Raw genomic sequence first — 22,024 nt, 5'->3', positions numbered from 1 at the left:
TGGGGAAGCACCCCGCCTCCCCACTGGGGCATCCTGTATGCACTGGTCTGAGCCTGGGGACCCTGCTGTTGTCTTCAGTTGTGGAGTTGGGGGTGAGGGTCCAGCACCCTACATGGCAGGTTCTGCAGTATAGCCTAAAGGGAGGTGTGGGCCCCCAGGGGCACATGATTCGGGAGAGGCAGAGCCTAAGGTGAGATTTCTCAGGCCATTGGAGCCATCCCCTCTCTATTGCTGACCCCACCTCAGGGGCCCAGAGGAAGGGGTGTTTGGGGCACAGCACTGAGAGCTCTTAGCTACAGAAATAGTGGTTTATTAATCAGGCCGCCTGACCTAGTCTGGCTACTGCCCACCTGTGGAGCTTGGGGTGTGTGGGTTGGACCCTGGTGGAAACGCTGGCCTTTGATTCCAAGGTTGTGGGTGTGGGCAGGGATGGGGCAGTGCCCACTTGTTGAAGGGCAGTTGCTGACCGTCCCCGCAGCTCTGGCAGGTACTCAGCCGACACCTGAGTGCTCACATCCTGGGCCGGAGCAGAGGTCACCAAGGCCCCACTTCCAGGTCTCAAAGTCTTGGGTGTAAGGTGAATCCATGTGAGGTGGCACTTGGGCTATAGCTGCAGCATCGGCCTGGGGGCCACCCAGATCCCTGCCCCAACCTGAGGATCCTGGGAGGCCGAGTCTGGTGGTGGTGGTGGTGGCGGCCCCTGGGTGCTAGGCCGGGTGGTAGAAAAGGCTGCCTGTGCAGAGCCTCCGCTTGAGCTCCTGCCATAGCAGTTGCCGCTCCTGCTGGGCGCCCTTCATGATACTGCTGTTCTCCAGGGCTCGGCGGGACAGGTAGGGCAGTACCTCCATCACAGGGCCGTAGGGCACATACTTGTACACGGGGAAGCCTGCCTGGCCTGCATGCACAGGCAGAGGTGGTGAGTGCCGACCCTGATGCCCCCAGCCCCTCCCCCAGGGAGACCCAGCTTACCCAGCGGAAAGCTGATCTGGTCACACATGCCCAGCAGCTGTCCAAAGTACACCTGGTGATCTGCAGGGTACAGGCCCAGCTCCTCCATCCTGTGACGGGGCAAAGCAGCGGGTGAGCTCCCTGTGCTAGCTCTGAGTCCCTCTGCCACCCCAGTCCTCATCCGCACGCTCTAACCTCCAGGGTGAAGCGTAGGTATAAGCGCTGTCCTGCACAGACGAGGCCTCTGCCCTGCTGCTCCCACCTCGGCCCATGGCCACCACGTCCCCTCCTTCCCCAGCCAGCCTCCCCTCCCTGGTGGCCCTTTCCCTCCTGCCTTCCCCGACCCATAACTGGTACCCTGACCCACAAAGCAGACCACCCAGCTGCCTGCCCCACAGTATGGCCCGGGGACGCTCCTGGCCCTCCCATCGCCCCTTTCTCCATCGTTTCTGCTTTGGTACCACATTCCGAGTCCCCCCAACCTGGCCTTTTGTCCTCCCCTTGCTGGCAGCCACCAGCCACCAGTGGCCATTGAGTCTTTGGAAGGCCACTGGTGCTACAAGTGTAAAAACACCGTGGGATTGTGAAGACTTAGAATGAAAAAAGAATGCAGAATATCTCACTATTTTTCTTAAATACCGAATACATATTTAAATGGTAATATGTTGAATATGTTGGGTTAATTGAAACATATTATTGAAATTAACTTCATCTTTTTCTTTTAATGTGGCTGCTGGAAGATTTAGAATTAATAGATGCAGCTTGCACTTCTGCTAGCGCCGCTCAGCTGTTGGGGGGAGCAGCTTTGCAGCACCCTCATCTGCCCTCGTACCTCCCCTCATCGGGTCTTACAGACATGCCCCGGGTTTGAAATACCTGCCTGTCGCTGATCCCTTTTATCCCCTTCTTCCCACATCCGTGTATCCAGACTTGGCCCGTCTGCACCAGCACTGTGGAGCCGCCCCCATCTTCCACCTCCCCCAGGGCCAGGTTCAGCTGGGTCCTCTTCACACCCACGCAGGCTACAGGCCAGGCCTGTCTTCCCTGTCCCTGCTCCCGGCCCCATCCCTGTGTCAGGGTCCCGCCACCTGCCCCAGGTTCCCAGAGCCTGCAAGAGGGTCCCTGGGCCTCCACATGACGCTCAGGGGTGGGCTCCTGTGTCGGGCACCCAGTCTAAAGTGGCCCGATCCCCACCATGTCGCCCTGGTCTCCAGGTCATGTGTCTCTGTCCCCCATTAGAACATGACCCTGTGAGAGCAGGGCTGCCACCATGTTGCCAACTGACGTAGTGGGGACACTCCAGTGGCCTGCAAAGATAGCTGCTGACTCCTCCCCTGCCAGTGTCCACGCCCTCTGCCATATGACCAGCTTCTCCCAATGCACAAATGGAGGCCTCACCACCTGGTATCTGGGACTCGGCCTTGTGACTGCCTTTGGCCAACAGGACAATAGCAAATGTGACGTGGGCAGAGGCTTGCCCTCTTCTGGTCTTCTGAAAGCCTGAGACTACCAAAGCCTAAGCCGGCTTGTTGGACACTGGACATAGGATGCAGTCCCTTTTGTTACCCCAGCCACAAATGAGGCCATTTTGGGCCAACCACAGCCCAGCTGAGCCCAGTCCACACTGCTGGTCCTCAAAACACTGCTGCTCAGTGAGTTTTATGTTGATTTGTTACTTGGCCAAAGCTGCCACTGGCTGCCTGTCTTGAGGTCCCTGAGGGACAGCATCAGAGACCCACACTGCTTCCCAGGGATGGCAGCCCGAGCTGCTGGGGGCGCCCTGCCCCCTAGAGCAGGAGCACAGAACGGCAGCCTGCGGGGGCGGGGCCCTCTCCACGACAGCGGTGTCTGTGGAGCCTGGCATGGGCCCTCACAGCTACAAGGAAGGGGAGAGCGTTCAGCTGGCTCTCAGGGCAGGAGGATGCTGTGACCAAAATGGTGAGGACAGACGTGTTCTCAGGGGGAAGATTCAGAAATCAGGAGAAAGGGAGCCCTTCCAAGGGCAGGTTATACCTTTAGAAGTTTCATAGTTTTGTCCAGTCAGTGTCTGAGTGGACTAGCCAGTGATCAACAAAAACGTGTGGCTAACAAAGTCAGCTGAGTTTGTAATTGAAACCTAAGAAGGTGGCGCCTTCCACACAGCTATAGCCTCCAATGGGTGCACTGCTGTGCAGGGTGCAGGTTCCCGAGCGCTGGGCCAGGGGTACCAGAGGCTCTGCATGTCCATCATCTAGCAGAGGACCCTGGTGCCAGAGGGATCGAGCCTTGATCAGGTTCCATCACAGAATAATATTTTTAAGTCTAAGGGAAAGCCACATTTTAAAATTTGCAGCTCAATCGAGTTTATTTTGCAAGTCAAAGAAGCCATAACCAATCTTTGCTGAACATGAAAGGTGGCCCTCTGAATTCCAGTGACAAGGATGGAGCATTCAAGGTGGGAAAATGAGGGCTTGAGAAGTCCCTATGGATGAAGGAAAGAAGGTTTGGAAGAGCCTTGCCCAGCTGGGGCTCTGCTCTAGTCCCCCATGGAAACAGCCAGACACCTGCCCCCCCACCCTGGCAGGGACGCTTGGGAGGGAGCCTTGGCACTCAAGTCCCAACCATGATGGCTGCAACTTCTGTGCATTAGAAATTGTGGTTTTCAGTTGCCATTTCAGACTGAAAAAGCAGCACCGTCATGAACAAAGGATAAATGGTGATGTAACTGAACGTTTAGAATGACCAGCGTCAGCTCCCCAGGCAGCACCCGCACCCTGCCTGCACCTGCACTGCTCCATCGGGAAGCCCCACTCAGCAGCAAGCCTTGGGCTTGGGGTGCCCCTGCTGTGACACAGGGGCCCCTGCTTTACTCCTGGGAAAGTTGAGGGCCAGCAAGAGCCAGCGCAGGGCCTAAGGCCCAAGAAGGCAGAGACTGGGGAGAGGCAGGGGAACTGGGACCCCCGGGTTAAGACATGGGGTAAAAGAACATGGTGATAATACTGGAATATTTAAGCAGTACTTCTCCTAATTCCTATATCTGACGTGTAAGGATTCTGCCAAAGTTGTGCTCCAGAGAATGGGTATTGAAGGAGAAAACATACTAAATTAACTGCATTTTGAATGCAGTTAAAAATGTTAAGAGAAATTGTTTATAAATGAGGCCGTGCATGTGACCTCATGAGGCATTCCAACTTTTCACATTGTACTTGTGCATTTCCATAAGCTATTTAAGTCACCTACTGAAATTTATCTTTCGGAGACTTTAATTAAAGTCAGGTTTAATTTTAAAAACCAAATTAACTGCAAATTGCCTTCTTGCTACAGCCCTGGCGATGCCCAGCTGGACATGGTGGGGTGGGGCCTGTGGGGCAGCAAAGCCACCACTCAGGCTTGTTCCACAGCTGTTTCCCTGAAAACGCCCACCGTGCCTGGCAGGTCATTCTGCACACGCTTCCAGGGTGCTCACCTCAGCCCTTTCCTAACCGGGAGCACCTGGACCGCTGTGGGGGCGGCGCGTGCACCTACCTACGCAGCGTGAAGCGCACTGTGTCTTCATTGTGGGTGGCCACCATCACTTTGGCTTTGGCGTTGTGCTTCAGCAACTCCAGGACATAGTCGAGGCATCTGGGGAGAGAGAGTACCATGTGAGCGCGGGCCTAGAGAAGTCCCCCACGGGCAGGGTGCTTTACCTCTGACCCAACAACGCCATTTCCAGGAATGTGCAATAGCTGTGTCCTCACCCACGTATACAACAGACGAGACAAGGTGTGCCCTGTGTCGCCCCTATAACAACAGGACGTCAAACCACCTTAAAGCTCACAAGGACACACTTAAATACAGGACCCCACGTTGGCCATTAGGGTAACCAATGGTCTGCATGCTGAGCAGGGGACATCCAAATACAGCTTCACCAGAAAAGCAAGGACAGAGAACTGAGTGCATAATGCCAGCCAACCACGACACAGTCCGAGCCAGCCGTCCGACAGACATGCATGGCAGCTCCTAGAAGGAAGTAGGGCATCGCTGGGGAGGGAACAGGAGCCTGCAAGGGGAGATACTCGGGGTCTCTGAATTTGCAACACATCCACACAACCTCAGAAAAAAACATGAGGTCAGCCTTTTGTGCAGTATGGATCTTTTATCCATACTGCATAAAAGATCACCAAGATAAACAGCAAAAGATGCAGAAAAACTTGTGGTCCCTGGAAGCAAACAAGCTGAGCGCAGTGTGGGGAGGGCTGCTCCAGCACCAACAGGAGTTGCTGGGGTACTTGGGCCAGTTTAGTTTTGTTCAGTAAACATTTCTATATTAAAAAAAAAAAAAAAAACGAAAAACAAAAACAAAGAAAAAATACCTTAATGTTTTTGAAAAAGTAAAACAAAAGCAGAGAAAGTAGTTCTGGCCTCAGGACAGAAGTCTTGCTCCTTCCAGAAGCTTCTAACTCCCAGCCAGGGCTGCTCCCCTTTAGGACGGGGGTCCATCGGGTCAGCTCCAGCACCGAGGTGGTATGTTTCCCTTGCCCTGTTTTCTCACTCCTCTCCCCAGGTAGCCCTGAGGCTCTGGGACCCAGGGAGAGCTGTCGCACCTGTGGTACATGGTGTTGGTAGCCTCGTACGTGGGGTTGATGGGGTCCTCATAGCCCATCTCTGCAGCACGGGCCCGTTCCTGGGCCATGTATGCGCCCCGTACCAGCTTGGCCCCAAAACACCAGCCCTCACGGCGAGCGAGCTCCACGTCCATGGTGATATTGTCATAGGCATCCTGCGTGACCAGGGTCAAAAGTCAACGACCAGGACAGCCCCCCACTCCAGCCCACGCCTCCCAGGGCCTTCCCTGGCCCAGGGGCTCCCAGGGTGTAGTCACCATGGGGTACTGGGGGAGCAGCTGGGGCTGAGGGAGGCGCCCTGTGTCCACTTGTGGGTACTCAGGGGATCTAGGAGACAGGTGTGAGTGGGGAGGCCCTTTGACCTGTCCCCAAGGAATGGTGGTAATGGGGAGACCTACAGCCTTTTCTGTGTGGCCTGGCAAGTCCTCTGAGGGGAAAGCCAGGTACCAGCAGCCATGGTACACCATGGTACATGCCAGCCTCCTTGGGCTCACTTGGAGGGTGGGCATCTGCCTTGATACCCCACAACCTTGAAGCCAACCCCACCCATAGCCTCCAAATGCCTTGCTGGTCCCCAAGCAGCTCAGCCTAGGCTTGTGTTCAGGGATTCCACCCTGAAGCATGCTGGGCTTCCTGAGGAACATGCAAAATTCTAGCCAAGTCTTTTTCTGGGAAGGATCCCAGAGCTTTCATCCGCTCCTTACAGGAACCTGAACTAAAAGAGGTGGGAGAAAATGGTCATTCCTGAAGGCTTTGAAATCCGGGGGTTAAAGGACATTAAGTGGACCCTAAACTAGCTCCTTCATCTTCCTCCCACCCCTTCACCACCCTTGTCTGGGATCTCGGGCCCAGTGAAGGGGCCAGCAAGCAGCAAGCGATGGGTCCTGGGGGGCTCTTCCTCCCACGCGGGCAGTCACGCTTGGCCAGCCGCAGCGACTGAGCAGAGGCCTCCCTCCTCAAATCGGGGGCGCGCGCAGATGGGGGTGTGCCATCACCTGAAGGGCGGGGAGGTGACGGGCCGTACCCTGAGGTAGCACTGGTAAGTGTTGAAGATGAGCGGCTTCTCCATGTTGAACTTGCGCTGCATTTCTAGCGTCAGACGGCTGATGGCTGGCTGGAAGTAGGTCTGCTCAGCGTCCACCATCAGCCGCACCCCCGCCTCAGTGGCTTTCTTAGAGATCAGGCGTGGGAGAGAGGGTTTGTGTGGGCTCAGGTGAGAAAGGTGCTCCCCCAACCCCCAGCCATCCCAGGCCCCCAACCTTAGCCAGGACATCCATCCTCTGCAGCATCCTGCTCATCTGCCGCTGCTCCTCCTCCGTGAACCCGGACAGCAGGGGCTCCAGCTGACCTGTCTGAGGGGGCAGCATGCAGTCAGGCCACAGCAGGGCCCCGGACCGTCTCTCTCCTAGAGCCCCCTGATACCTGCTAGCTGGACCCCAGGACCAGTGAGCCCGCCTCATCAGGCCCTCTTCCACCCTGGGTATGATTGGAGATCAGCGCCCTGCCCTGGGGCTGGCTGGTGACACAGCAACAAGGCCACATGAGGTGAGGCCAGGTGTAACCTCACCGCCAGCCAGCTGGCACGCTCCTACTCACAGCTGCCTCCAATCAGGCCTGCACCCAAAGTATCTGCTCCCACAGCCTCCCCAGTACCTTCAGAGGGTCCCCCTTCTGCTCGCACAAAATGCTAAGGAAGCCACCTTTGACCCATCCAGTGACTGGGAAAGGCTCAGCCCCTAGCAGAAAAGGGCTGGCAGAACAGTGGCTGCAGGCCGACTGCACTGCTGTGCAGCGTAGACTGCCACGCAGCAGGGACTGACGCAGCATCCCCAGATGGTGGCCTTCAGGGGGCGGAGCGGGTTGGCAGTGGCCTGGTGCTTGGAGGTGGTGGTCACCCGCCCTGCAGGCCCGGGAGGCTCTGGGGCCTCTGCTTGTCCCCCTTGCCCACTAACCCTGCCCAGAGTGCTCCCAGTGGGCCTTCAGTTGGCCAAGGCTGGAGGTTTGTGGAAAGCAGTGCTTGCGGGATGTTTTCGCAAGGTGTTTCTGCTGCTGCTTCACATCCCAGCTTAAGGGGCGGTTTCAAACATGGCCAATAATTCCCCGCCACCCGCCTAAGGACAGGAGTCTCATCCCTCTCCTCCTGAACACGTAGTGACTCGCTTTCAACCAATGGAATCAGGCAGGAGTTATGCTGTGGGACTTCTAAGGCCAGGCTAGAAAAGGTGAGAGTTTAGCCTGATTTGTGAGGACACTCACGCTGGGAACCCAGCAGCCACATGGTGAAGAAGCCCTGGCCGACAGCTGGCCGTGTGGGCGGGGACCCCCCACAATGACCCCAGCCCCCACACCCTCTGAGTACCACTGCAAGGGAAACCCTGAGAGAGAACAGCCTAGAAACACAAGGGGGAATAAGGAATGTTGCTCTTTCAGGCCAGTGAGGTTTGGGGTGACCCCCAATGACATGGGGAAGGCCGCCCAGATACCCCACTCCTCGTGGGTCGCTGTCCCACCCTGTAGGACACTAGTGGGCCTATCTTCTTCCCCCTGGACTGTAGGGATCTCAAGGAGGACAGTGGCCCTGGCCCAGGGCCGGCAACAGGGGACGCTTCCCTTTCTGGCCCAGCATCCTCTGAGACGGGGCTCAGTGGCATCACCTGCATGTTAGGGACCACCAGGTGCTTGGAGAGCTCAGTCCTGGTGTTGATGAGGCTGTTCCAGTCCAGCAGGTCCAGGGTGCTGCGGGAGGAGGTGGGTCAGCAGAGTGGCGGCAGCAGCTTCTCCGTCCAGCCGGGCGGCTTTATCTATGGGTGCTAGGATCTGTTGGGGAGCCTAGACCCCAAACCAGCCCATTCCCTAAAGGAGAACTCCCCAAATCCAATCCCCACAGAACCCGCCTCAGTGTTTAGTTTCAAAAGACAGATAAAATGTAAACATCCTCCTCTGTTTAAAAAATGGAAACCGAAACATGCACGTGTTTTGCATTGGGGCAGCAGCAGCTTTGAAAAGGGGGCATGTACCAAGGACACCTCAGGCTGTGTCAGGCTGGGGGAAGAACCAAATGGGGGACACCAGGCTGGAACAGACACAGTATGTGAGAGCATGTGAGTCGACAGCACCTAGCTGCCAGCGCAGGGGCCCTGGTGACCTCAGGACCAGCCCCCAGCACCCTAAGGAAGAGGCCTGGGGCTCTCTGGGGTCTCAGCTGCCCAGACCCTTTGCCCGTCTGCTGTGTGGGGCCCAGGGAGAGCTGGCACTCTTGCTGAGCTGCAATCTGGGCTGACCCTGTGCCCAAGCTGCCAGACCCCATTCATGGACTCCCGGCTCCCTGTCAACTTCCATTGTGTCCATTTCAGGGAAGCAGTTTCTTTGGCACCATCATCCCAAGGCGCATGCACTTGAGGAGTGACCAGCATTGGGGAAGCTGCTGGGCCTCGGCTGGAACCATGGCAGAACCGGGGCAGATGCTCCCGTCTTCTCATCTGGGCTCCGCTCTTACCCAGACACGCCCAGCGTCTCTGCCGTGAACCACTTCTCAATCTCCTTCCTGGATGCGATGCCCATCTTTGCCACACTTTCCTTGAGAAGTGAGAAGGTGTCAGTCTCCTGGTAGCTCCCAGCCCCATCCACTAACACTTAGTGTCCCCTGCCTGTTGGTTTGTGATCGATTTTGATTTGATTACCCTGTTAGTGAAAACAAGATGCGGTTCAGGCTTCTGCTTCTGCTCCATAGGTGGCTTTCCCTCGTGCCCCATCCCACCCCTGCAGCTCTGCAGTGCTCTACCGGTGGGGCCAGCCCTTCCACCCTCCCACCCACTGGGTCCTTAGCCTCTGCTTAGATTCCTTCCAAGCTGAACCCTAGAAGCTTCAGGGTGGGCTGTAGGCCCTGGAGCAGCTCTGGGAACCCAACTCACACACCGCCCGGCCAGCTCTTCCTGGACAGGGCACCTACTCAGCCTCTGGACAGGGCACCTACAATGCCTGCCCATTCAGACCACCAGGGAAGGGCTGCCCACCTGCAGTGCCGCCACCTCCAGCTTCGTGTCCATGGCAGCTAGCCCGGCCTTCCCTTGCTCTGCAGCCATTTGGTGAAAGAACCGTCTCCACTTGGTCAGCACATCTGAGAACTGCAGCTACAAATGCAGGCCTGAGCACCTGTCTTGAGTGCATGCCCAGCTCCCTGCCCCCGAGAACCCCGCATAGCCCCTGGACCCCCTCTCTGTCCCACCTGTGTACCTGGCTCCCAGCTGCAAGATGTGGGCACATGAGCTTTCATTTAATGCTCACGGCAAACCCCAGTTCTTGCAAATGCTCTGCACATGGATGGTTCCAGCACTTACCAGAAACTGGGGTCTCCCCAGGGCAGTGAGCTTAATGGCCGAGAAGCCGTCATCACTGGCTCCGCCTGTGGGAAGCCACAGGAAGGGCCCTCAGTGCTCCAGAGGGGGAGGAGGGCCAGGAGCCTGAGCTCCCCCATAACTGCAGTGCACACAGCTGCTCAGATGCCCCACCCTGGAGGCGGGAAGGTGACTCAGCAGTTTGCCATGTGGGTCAGGAAGGTGGTGGGAAGGCCTCCTGCCCATTCCTACCCCGCCCTGATGATTACCCTTCTGCCTGCCTCAGTTTCCTCTCTCGTGCCATCAGCACCCCAGGCTGTACGTGGGGAGATGGGGTTCACAGAACAGAGAAACACAGAGCAGAAACACAGGCTGGAGTGCGGAAGGCACTCAACCACACTTGTATCTCGCTTCCAACTTCTGGAGTTTGTCACTGCTTCTGTGGGACCCTCCTCCCTATTTGCCTCCCAGGCAGAGGGCAGGGAGGCACGGAGGTGAGGCCCCAGACACTGGACACTAGATGGCCAAGTGTTGGCCTGACGGGCCAGGGTGTCCCCAGCACTATTCCGAGAAGACTGTTTCTGACCATCGCTCACTCCCATTCCTTAAAGTGTTCAGGAGGTGCGGGATCCACTTCCCCATCATGGGAGGGCTGCTGAGGACACACAGTGGGGCGGTGTTGTGACCTGGTGGGTTTCTAAAGGACACAGAGACCTCAGTGACCTCCCAACTTAACTGGCCTCTCTCAGCAGGGGCTCCCGTCCCAAGGTTATGTGGGGAGGACTTCTCTACAGAGAACGTAGCACCAGCTCCCTGAACAGTACAGCCAGCCCTTGGCAAACCCACGTGCCATGGGTGACCATAGTTTTGCCTCTGCCAGGATTGGGAGCTGCTAGCCCACTGACAGTCTTCCCAAAGGTCCACGTCCGGGCACCTGGTACCCAAGAAAGGGGCAAGAGGCACCTTCCTGGAGGCAGCCAGGTTCTTCACAGCTAGACACAGGCATGACCCCATGTGACTTGAGCCTAGCTGGTGGCTCCCCCGTGTCACCCCAGGTCATCCTCACGAGTCAGGACTGCCCAGAGAGGAAGGCCCGAGCGAGTGCTCCAGCCCCTGCCTCCCACTGTCCCACCAGGTCTCCACATGCCAGGGCTCAGCCAGCACTGGGCCTGGTAGGTAGGCGGCCAACAAAGACAGGGGCCCCACCTGAAGCCTCAATGCAACGCAGGAACGTCTCCATGTGGCGGTCGCACTTGGCTTCGTTGGCATAGAAGTAGGTACGGGCACTGATGACACCATCTCTGCGGTCTCCGAAGGCTGGGTGAACCTGGTACTGCTTCTCCCTCTTACTGGTGCCTGCAAACAGCTTTAGCACTTACCCGGCTCTGCACCGTGATTTGGTTCCCACCTCAGCCCCAGCACACAAGGAGCTGCTCCAGGAAGCCCCACAGCACCCCTGCACTGTGCTGTGCACTGCTCCCCATGTTCAAAGCCCTCTGCCCCTGCACGCACTGCTCCTTCTCCCTGGCTGAGCCCTAGTAACATGGCAGATCTGAGCCATGAGGCAGAGCCCAGACCGACCGAGGGCCACGAGAATGTAGCAGCACACTCGGAGCAATGGCCTGGGTGCCCGTGGACACAGGGCAGAATTCCGCACGGCCCCTTGTCAGGTCCCAGGCCACAGTGGGGGGTGGGGCGGTGGGGGGGAGCGTGGGTTAGTGAATGGCCTCCTCTTACTCACCCCTGCCCTTCCTGTCTGCCTCTGAGGTACACGACCTGCAGGAAGAAGAGGGTGAGGGTGAGGGTGAGGGTCATGCCACCTCGGGCATAAATGACAAGCACATTGCCATCAGGGAGGTAGAGGTGAGAGGAGCTAGAGGCCAAGGGAGGCTGTGTGAGGAGGGCTGGGTTAGCGGCAGGTAAGCGCGTGTCACTCACCCCTCCCACCCAGGCCTCCAGGATTGCCTCCTCTGAGCTGGGAGGGGCAGCGGCCTCCACACAACCTGCCTGACAAGCCCTGCTCCCTGGAGAAGCCTCATGTTCCCCATGGCTAGAGACCCTCCCTGGTGTGGGTGAGGAGTGAGTAAAACTACCCAATAGGCAGAGGGCTCTCTGAACAGCCCCGAGCACCGAGTATGTCACTGAAACTGGCTACACTCTAAGGAAAAGACAGGATTGTGGGGCCAGTCAGGGCCGATGAGGAACAGAGACAGTGTCGCACCAGCTTACAAAATCCCCCAAATCGAGGAGTTTACCCTCTGCCCCCCCAGATCCAGGCACCTCCAGCCACCAGGGGCCCGAAGCCTGCCTCCTGCCCCCACCTCCAGCCACCACTGCCAGGCCCAGCGGCCTGTTTCATTCTTGCTCCTTAGGCTTATTTTCCAAGCAACAACCAGAATTTTTCTTTTAAAATGCAAAGCTTTCCATCATCCCTGAATAACTGGCCCAGGCCTCCTGAGGACAGGACAGTGAAGCCAGCCCTCGGCCCTGGCTGCCCCTGCTCCACCCAGCACTGAGGCTCAGCCCGGCCCCACTGCTTCTCTGCAGTCCCTCAGACGTCCCTCAGACATGCCCTCACTGGTCTTGCCAGGCCTGGCCCCACCCCCGCTGGCACCCATGCCAGCATCACAGCAGACACCATCTTCCTCCTCACAGTGGCCATGGAGTCTGGGACAGCAAGAGGCATGGCTGAGTCTTCAGGTGAAGACAAAGTTCACCGTCATGGCCCACCAGGCCCAGGGTGGCACCCCAGCAGCTCTATCTATCATCACCTGACTTTGTATTTAGTTTCTTAAATCAGTTACCACAGAGAGGGCTCACCTGCAGCCCTGTAGTCATTACATGACCTCCAAAATGCTAAGAGGGTGGGGGGCCTTGCAGCTCTGCCCACTCCCCACAGGGAAAGAGCAGTGACTTTTTTCCCCCAGGGACACTCGGGGCCAAGGTAAAGCCAGAGAAGCCTCTGAGAGGTACCTGCACCTGCAGTGGCCTGATTCCGTTGGATACACTGAAGCTGACGTTCCTGGCTGGTGCAGGTGCCTGTAAACAGCACACCCTGGGCTTGTTGAACAAGAGTAACAGCATCAAGAGGACATCATGACACCAACGGGTGAAACCTACTCAGCCAGTCTCCTTCACGGTAGGATCGCCAAGGAACCCATGGACACGTGCGTCAAGAGGCTGTGGCAGCTTTTACCTCACTGCTCCCAGAGCAACTTCTAGGCCACCCAGCCACCCTCCAGGGAGCCCTTCCTCCTGGCCTGGCTTCCGTACAACCCCAGGGCCTGAATCTGAGTCTTGGAGCCAGAATGCCTAGGTCAGGACCTGGGAATCCTGGCGGCCAGGCCAATTCGCAGGGGCCAGGAGCTCCCCACATAGTGGTACAGCCCACGAGGCCACAGCCTGGGGATAGGAATGGGAGCTAGACAGACAGCCACTGCTCTGGCCACCTCATGCCAACCAGATGCGAGTTCTTGATGTAACAGAAGAGGATGAGGGATGTGACAATGTTGGCCCCACACACAACATCCCTGCTGGGGACAAGGAGCTCCCCACCCTGAGACCCCCGGGCAAGGGCACCTACGAGACTAGGCCCAGGCCCTCCAAGCTGTGGTCCAGGTACAACCAGGCAAAGCCATCCACTAAGGGGGAGGCGCTCAGGCAGGGGCCTGGTCAACAAGGACGGTGGCTGGCGGGACTGGGGCCTGCTCTGTAACCACAGTGCGTGACTCAGATAAGGTGAGCATTAACCACCCAGGTATTTGCCTTCTAGGCAGAAGGCCTTCCATCAGACGGAAACCTATCTATCTGAAATCTATCTGAAAGGTCCCCAGGGGCCTGAGGCCATGTGAGGTTCCCACTTGGCTGGCACAGCCAGGCGGCACTCCCTTTCTTGCTCCCAGCATCTCAGTGGCAAGAAAGCAGCTGGAGGCCATAACTATTTCCATTCATGAACCCCCTGAGCACAGACCTGAGGGGAAGCAATTTACAAATGGGCCGAGCAGAAGAACCAGGTAGGCCTCACAGCCGAGATGTCAGGAGGGTGGGTCACAAGGAAATAAAGACGGCAGTCCCCAGGTACCACAGAGTTCACATCACCACAGGGGAAAGAAGGAGAGCACCTGTTGTGCACACACACGTGTACACACACACACACATGCACACACGTGCATGGCCCAGGCCATGGAGGAGGAAACGGAGTGCACCTGGGGGCAAGGGGCAGAGAAGAAGACTACTACTTCCCTGGGGGTTTGCAGAGGTTTCAGGAAGACCCCAACCACCCCTTCGGCCGCTTCTAAGCTCAGCTCTTGGCAGATGTATCTCCTGATTTGTTGGCTAGATGCCTTTTAGAGAAGAACAGACAGTGAGGGGAGACCATGCCAGCCACCCTCGCTCCAGCTCTCCACTGGTGAAACACAGGCCAGGCGGCAAGAGGAGGGAGAGGAAGTGCAGCCAAGTCTGCACTGGGGACAGGATGGGAGCTAGGCAGAGAGCCACTGCTCTGGCCACCTCATACCAACCAGAAGCAAGTGCTTGGCGTAACAGAAGAGAAGAGGGTGAGGGATGTGACAATGTTGGCCATTCCTGCCTGCAAGCCTGCCTCCCCAGATTCTCCAGGCCCTGGTTCCAGGCAGCACCTGGGACTCTGTGCACGTTAGTCCCAGGGGAGCTGCCACCATTCTGGGGACCAAGGCCCAGGCAGCATGCAGCCAGCCCTGGGTCTGCACAAACAGGACAGACACACCTGCTGTCTACCGTCCCCAGGTGTCCTTATCACAGCCTATCATGGGGAAGCTGCCCTAGCCCCTTTCCCCATCCCCACTGCACCCAGCCTAAGGGAACGCTGTGGGGCTCCTCTCCTGGAGTCGAGGCCCTGGCCTCTGCCTCCTAACAAGTGTGACGGGAAACACCATCCCACCCCCTCCCTAGGTCCCTCCTGCGCGGAGGAAAGGAGGAGACCATCTCAGTGTGCTCCCGGCCTCCCACCTCCTGCTTCCTCCCGGAGAAACCTCCCCTCATCATGCCTTCGGGTGGCCTGCTGGGTGGGCCTGCTGGGCATTCAGACGCCTCCTCCTTTCTGTGTCTCTTACAGTTATGCCCAAGGCAAGCCTGGCACCCCCGCCTGCAGCCTTAATTTGAGGCAGTGGCCTGCACATCACTCCCCAGAGCAGGGTCCATGAGCCATGTCAGGATTAGAAAGACGTCTCTCTGGGCCCCACCAGGACCCAGAAGCAGTTCCCTTCATGGAGCTGCGTGGTTAGAGCCACTACTGGCCAGGAATGCCCTGTGAGCCAGGCAGGCAACTTGATAGTGTCCACTATCGACCAGAGCCTGCGAGCCCGGTTCTGCACCTTTGCCCAGGCCCCTCCGAAGGCACAGGGCCACCAGCAGCAGAGCTGGGCATGAGTCCTTGACACCTGTCACTGTTATCAGATGGCGGTCACCCTACTAGGAGGGGAGAGATTACCGCTCACGTCCCACAGCCCACCAAGCAGTGCTCCTGCAGGACGACACGTACCAACAGCAGGGCAGCCAGGGCAGTGCAGGGGCGCAAGTTGCATGGCCCTATGGCAGGGCAAGGCAAGCCCACTTCCCCTTGTTCCCAGGAGGAAGCCAGGCAGATTACCCTGGGAAAGAAGTCTCTTTATACCAGAGAGAGAAAATCCACTGTGAAAACACACAGCCCTCACCCTGACACAGCAGGACACAGCCCTTTAGTTAGTCAACAGGCAGCCACTGATCCATTGGGAACCCAGGGGGTGCTCAGCTGGACAACCCCGCCTTCAGGGCAGCGAATCACTAGGCAGGGGCTGGGCTCCCCAGGCCAATTAGCTGCCTCGCCTCCAGGCTCGGACATTCTGTTCCCAGTGCAGGAGCCTCATGTGATGCCTTTCTCTCCTCTTCCCTCCCTGCCCCTCCCCTCGCCAGAGCAAACACCACATCTCATGGGAAGGTTATTCAGCAAGCCTGCCCAAGCCTCACGTGGACTGGGCACAACCGCTGTTAGGACTTGGGGCCCCAGGTGCAAGCAAGGGCCCAGCCTGGAGGGGCATAGGCAACAGCACAGGAACTGGGCATTTTGCAAAGAAAGGGCTGGTCTTGTCTGGACTTCCCATAAGGCCACTACTCCAGGAAGCAGAGGGTGACCTCGCCTCTAGTTCTGACCCAGCAGGGCGAGTCAGGGAAGTACCCATCTGTCCCCACGCTCACTGCCCAGAGAACAAACCCTGCAGCAAATCAGTGACCTCAGGCCAGCCTGCCACACTGCTCCTGGCTACACATTCCCTTCTCCATGGACCCCTAGGCAGTTTCCACACCCACCAGGCAGAGCCCACCTGCCATTCAGAAAACCATCTCGGGCCAGGCAAGGGTGGGCCGGTGGGACGCTCCCAACAGGTCCGAAATCCTGCCACAAAAGATGCTTCAGCGGAGCAGGAAACCTCCTATATCCGAGCAGGCTCATCTTTTGTAACCGGCTGGGTAGAAGCCCTATTTTGTTTTGCGGGCCATTTGGCGTCTGCCACAGCTACTCAATTCTGCCCCTGTAGGGCAAAAGTGATTTGAATTTCATTTAATTTTCCCACGTCACAAAATATTAATTCTTGCTTTGATTTGTTTCAACCATTTAAAAATGCAAAAATCATTCTTGACTTGCAGACCGTACAAAACCAGATGGTGGGTGGGATCGGCTGTGGGCCAAGGCGTGCTGACCCCTCCTCTGGCCTCACGCACACCAGGCCTCCCGTGAAAGCCCAGAGCTGTCATCCTCAGGGGACAAAAATGCAAGAACCCCAAGCTGAACCCAGGAGGCTGCAGGTAATCAGGCTGACCAATCTCGCCTCGCCTTAGCCTCCTCCCCGCCCAGGCCACAGCCCAGCCCCTGGCCGCCCCGGGCGCTTTGAGGATACCACCAGATGCCCGGCAGGCCTTACTCCATCTCCTGGCGCTCTGCCTCCTCGGGGCTCAGGTCTTCCTCCACCCCATAGTCCAGGATGGAGCCCACACCAAAGGCCCTGTTGTGCCGAATCAGGGGCCGAATGGACTCCTGGTCTTCGCCGGCCACAAACTGCCCATAGAAGGTCATCTTCATTAGTTTGTCGAACAGCCTTTGTCCCAGAAGTCTCCTGGAGAGATGGAGCAGCTGAAAGGCAAAGGGAAGGAGCTGTCCTGGACCACCAGCCTCCCAAGTCCCCAGCATTCCAACCACAAAGCCTTGACAGCTTTCCCCAGGGCCACACCCAGCTCACACCCTCGATGTCACAGTGGAGACCACCTGAAGCAGCTTGCTAGGCTGCTTGCAGCAACTGTCAATCACTCAGTCCTCATGCAGGGCAGGTCCCGAGTGCTGCCCCTGTGGTCACCCTTCCTCCCTGCCCTCATGCTGACAGTTGACCCCAGCAGCCCTCAGCTGGCTGTCTGACCACCACTTGGTGGATAAAGAAGTGAATGGCAGGTCTCTCTTGGAAGGGCAGTGGGCATGTGCATAATATTCTCTGTGTCCACATCTCAGAAGGTTACACTGGGAAAGAGGAGGATTTGGTGCAACTTGCTAGAAGACAAGCGCCCAGATTTTTCAAAGTTTTGTTCACTGTTTATTCCAAGTTCCTAATACAGTGCTTGCTTGGCAAGGGGCCGGCCCTCCAATGGTTGCTGAACAAATGAACATGTACAAAATTCAGAATGAGTCTGAGTTCAGCTGGAGTGAAGTGTAGGTTGGCAATAAGCCAGGTGACCGTCTACAAAATTCTGTGAGATGAGAGCCCACCCTGGGACCAGTGGGGACTCAGCACAGTCATCCAGGGTCACAGCAGACCAGTAGCTCAGATGGACATGCCCCTGAGGAAGACAGCTACCCATAAACCACTCAGCTTTCTCCTCCAATCACATCCCAGATTTCTGCCATTGTTCATTCAAATGTCCTGAGCAGCTGCTTCATTCCCAGCATTAGAATTAGGCTGAACAAAACAGAGGAGTTCACATCCTACTGGGGGAGAGACCCCGAAGGAGGGAGGAGCAAGGAGGTGGTTCAGAAAGGGATGGGAGATGTTTGCTAACTTAGAGCCAGAGCAGGGGACTTGCCAAGGTGAGGGGGTGACACGGAGCTGCCACAATGGGGGCAGCCCGGACAGAAGGGATGAGGACAACTGGAGGCCTCTGGGCTAGGAGGGATGGCCCACTCATCTGGGAATTCCGGTGGCCACTCCCCCGCCCCCAGCTCCAAGACAGAGAAAGCCTGAGATTTCTCAAACCCAATGGAAGCCCAATGGAAAATAGAACCTCCTTTTTTGTGGAGGACATCTCTTGGGATCAGGGTTTTAAGAAACAATCTCTAGTCTGAGCAAAAGCATGAGCAAGTCAAACGCCTTCATCCCCAAACCAGTCTCGAGCAGCCCACATTGGCCCAAAGGCAGACGCGCCTGAATTGCAGGATGGCAGTCAGTGGAGACGCGAGGCCACACCTGTGGGTACCATCAGGTGGCCCTAGGACAAAGGTTTGAAGCCATCACCTCTATCTCACTGAAGCCTCTGTGTCTGATTTTATTGCATCTCATTGTTTTTATAAAGAGGATTAGAAATGGAAAATGAAAGAGCCAATATGGGAGGACAGGGCTGACCTCCCCTGCACCCTTCCTGGTCAGCCTCACACAGAGCCAGGGCCAAAGCAGCCTCGCAGGAGGGAAAGCCAGGTCCTGAACATATCAAACATCACCCCCGTGGCTGGTGGGGCAGAATAACCATTTGGCTCTGGAAAAGAACCCTTGACCAAGTACCCATCAGCTCTGAGGATTGGGAGGACGAGTCTCCTCTCAGGTTGGCAACTTTCCAGTCCAGGGCCACAGGGGACATAAGTTGGGCTGTGTGGCGCACACAGCCTGTCGTAACTATTCAGCTCTGCTGGTGTAGTGCAAAGGCAGCCACAGCTATCACTAATGGAAAGAGCAGGAGCAAGACTGGTGTTTTAGTGTCAGACAGGAAGGCCGGGATTGGGAGCCCTGGACTGGTGACCTCCCACACTGCCTGCACTGCACTTTGAGCTCTGCAGGAGGGGCTCAGAGGGCAGGAGGGGCTCAGAGGGCACTGCCACCCAGGTCTCCTGAGCTAGTCACATGCCCTCTCACCATGGTGAAGGGCTGTGGAAGCACATGGGGCAGGGCTGGCAGTTTTAAAGCCAACTCCAGAACAAAGTGGCCACTTTGAAACCATCTGGACAACACTACCTGAGATGAGGGCAGCCCCACCTCTTCCCAGGTGGGGGCATCCTTCGTGGATTTAGATACTTGCACTAGGAACACATACACTCGTTTTCACTATAAAACATAGATGTGTGCAGAGCAAGGACAGGTAAAGCCAGTTCTCTTTCCTCCCTGCCTCCTACAGGGCCACTGTCACCATCTGTAGTGTCCCCTTCCATCATCCTCTTCTGCACTGGCTCACACCCAAGCACAGAAGCCTTTGTCATGCAACACCTGGATTTTTTAAACTCTTCTCAGTTCGGCCCCCACTAGGTCCCAAGCCAAGGCAGTAGCTCAAACCTGGCTGCTGCAGGCTGACACTCTCCCTCGAAGCCAGTTTGATGACCCCTAACGCCCCAGCAGAAACTGCATAGACCGACAGTGCTCAGCAGGAGACATTTTGACCGCATGCCAGAGGACAGGGAAGGACAGGCCCACCACTCTGCAGTCTGTCTGGCCTCTGCCCCATTTCCTCCAGCACCAGGCACTGAGGCCACCATCACCAGTGACACCACCAGTACTGACAAAGGTAGAACAGGTTCCATGAGAAGCATGCAGAGTACCACTCACTGCTAGTGGGCTCCTTGAATGCGTCTCCAGGGCACAGGTGGGATGCAAGGGAATCTGGGAAGAATCTCCTGCCTCCTCTAGGCACACACAGCTCGGTCCCTGTACTCAGGCACTTGCCCCCAGCACGCATCCCAGGGGCAGGAGAGCTGACACATCCCTCCCAAGGTATCCCAGAGCCCTTGAGAGAAGCTCTGCTGGCTTCTCCACTGGTTTTGAACCCAGTGAAGAAAGCTCAGTATTATGCCAGAAAAAACTGGCCTACCTGGCTCCAAGCCCTCCCTCTTGCTCCCTATCATCCACACAGGGGGCATGGCTTCTGCACCGCTCATCCTGGTTCAACCTGGCAGTTCCCGTGATGCCCAGGCGGTGGGAGCCAGGTCCCAGTCCTAGCCCTCCACACACAGACCCCATGGACAGCCACTTCCGGACTCCCTAAGCCATTCCTGCCCCCCAGCTGCCTCCTCCCTCCTGACCACTGCACCACCAGTGCTTGCCACTCCTTTTTGGCTGCTCCTCAGATGTTGGTGTTCCCCAAAGCGTCCTCATCACCTCCTACCCCCCACCAGATTCCTTTTTGACCTCACGTGTCCCTTCTTGTCCTCCTCCCCAGTTCTGGCCTGGGCTCTTTACAGTCGCAGCTTTACCTCAGGACATCCTCAGCTGCAACAAACATGGGATGGCTTCCCATAGGCCTTTACTTCTCCAGTTTGGCCCCTACTTCCTCCAAATCACTCCTCCTCCCGTTAGCTTCCAGAGGGATCCAGGCCAACACCTCTGCTGGCCTCCCAGTCCCTTCAGAGTCACTCATCTCCCACCTGCTGTGGCTTGACATTCACCCAAGCCTGAGGTGGGGCTCAATGCTCCTCCTGGGCCAGCCTCCCCCAGGAGTTGAGGGAGGCAGCACAATGCGCTCAGTCCAGTCTCATCTGAGAAATCAATGCCACCTGCATTGATGGAGAACCTCCAGACCCTCGGCACCAACAACTACAGCCTTGCAAACTGTTCCCAGGGTCACCTTGAAACAACTGCATCTTTCGTGATACCCCAGAGTGACAGTGGCAAAGACAGTGTTCTGCTTCTTCCGTCCCCAAAGCCCTCACACTTTTCAAAGTTATCATGTTAAAGTTTTAAAAGTTGAATGTTTGAGCAGCTTCCCATTCTTGTCCCAACACTGTTCATAGTGGCCGTGTCTGGGGAGCCCCTGGGTCATTAAGAACTCTGGGGTCCTAGGCTATGGACCCTTAAAATCACCAGACTTTGTTTGGGGCAGCATAGTAGTCATTCAATTTTAAATTTCAGGTGAAAATTTTGTGTCACTGTAAGCGGTATATAGCTTAAAAGTTAAATTGTTTTTTGTTTTCAGTTTGTAGTGCTGAGATGTTGCAAAATTCAAAGGCCGCAAAAGGTATGCAGGAAACACTCCCTTCCGGACTTCCCCAGTACAGGCCATGCTCAAGAAGCCCCATCTTTACACTCTGAAACTTCATAACGGATCCCGGGACAGGCAGAGGACCCCGAGGGGCCCTGCGCACCCGTTCACCCACCAGTCCACCCTCGCACCTGCTCGTGGCGCGCTAGCAGCGCAGGCGAGGCGCAGAGGCGCAGCACCAGCAAGCTGCGCGCCAGTTCCCAGTTGCGCCGGCTGCGGTACGCCTCCTGCGCGTTGCCGAAGTCCACGGCAGGCACGGGCGGCCGCGCGGACTCGGCCGCCCGGCATCCCAGCACGGCCCCCGGGCCCGCGGCGGACTGCTTACAGGTCGCCGGCGCCGTTGACAGCGGGGCGAGGCGGGGAGTACAGGAGCGAACCACCGACAAGATGCGACTCAGAGCCATGGCGGGATGTCCCGCGCGCCGCGGCCGCTTAAGTACCAGCCACCGCCCCGCCCCTCAGGTCCCGCCCCTCAGGTCCCGCCCCGTGCCCAGCCGCGCCCGCTTCTCTGGAGGCCCCGCCCCGCCCCAGGACCCGCTCCCTCTGATAGGGCGGCCCCGCCCCGCGCCCTGAACCACGCCCCCCGTCGGGAAGCTTGGCTCCGCTCCACCCGGCCAGCAGCCGCGCCAGTTCCGTGGAGGCCCCGCCTCCAGCGCGTTCCTGAACTGTGAGCCCTGAGGAAGGCCCCGCCCACCGAGCGGCCCCACTTATGCCCGAAACCCCCCTCCTAGCCCGTGGCCTCACCCCCAAACGAGACCCAGCCTCCTTGGCTGCCGACACCCACCTCAGCCTTGCCCGCTTGACACCCAGAGCCTCCCCGGCCTGGGCCCGCAACTAAATGTTTGATTTTTTTTTCCCGGGTTTTTCAGGTTGCCCAGCTGGCCAGGTAGGTCCGGAGCCGCCCGTCAGCTCCATTTCACACTT

At 57.4% G+C, this 22,024-nt stretch overlaps 1 protein-coding gene across 1 annotated transcript; it reads right to left on the bottom strand.

The window, feature by feature from the left end:
• Positions 1–289: 289 nt before the first annotated feature.
• On the bottom strand, positions 290–21,512 carry PRODH (proline dehydrogenase 1). The gene is made up of 14 exons (XM_033097599.1): positions 21,232–21,512; positions 16,801–17,009; positions 11,610–11,644; positions 11,075–11,224; positions 9,872–9,936; positions 9,548–9,664; positions 9,031–9,110; positions 8,189–8,270; positions 6,794–6,886; positions 6,559–6,705; positions 5,514–5,689; positions 4,453–4,551; positions 970–1,058; positions 290–895 (listed from the first exon to the last, which is right to left on the bottom strand). The coding sequence occupies exons 1-14, from the start codon at positions 21,502–21,504 to the stop codon at positions 708–710; spliced, it is 1,803 nt and encodes a 600-aa protein (XP_032953490.1). The 5' UTR covers positions 21,505–21,512; the 3' UTR covers positions 290–707.
• Positions 21,513–22,024: the final 512 nt, after the last annotated feature.

This window comes from Rhinolophus ferrumequinum, chromosome 25 (genome assembly GCF_004115265.2).
Source record: "Rhinolophus ferrumequinum isolate MPI-CBG mRhiFer1 chromosome 25, mRhiFer1_v1.p, whole genome shotgun sequence".
Classification (NCBI taxonomy): Eukaryota; Metazoa; Chordata; class Mammalia; order Chiroptera; family Rhinolophidae; genus Rhinolophus; species Rhinolophus ferrumequinum.
This window is presented reverse-complemented; position numbering and strand designations above follow the sequence as displayed.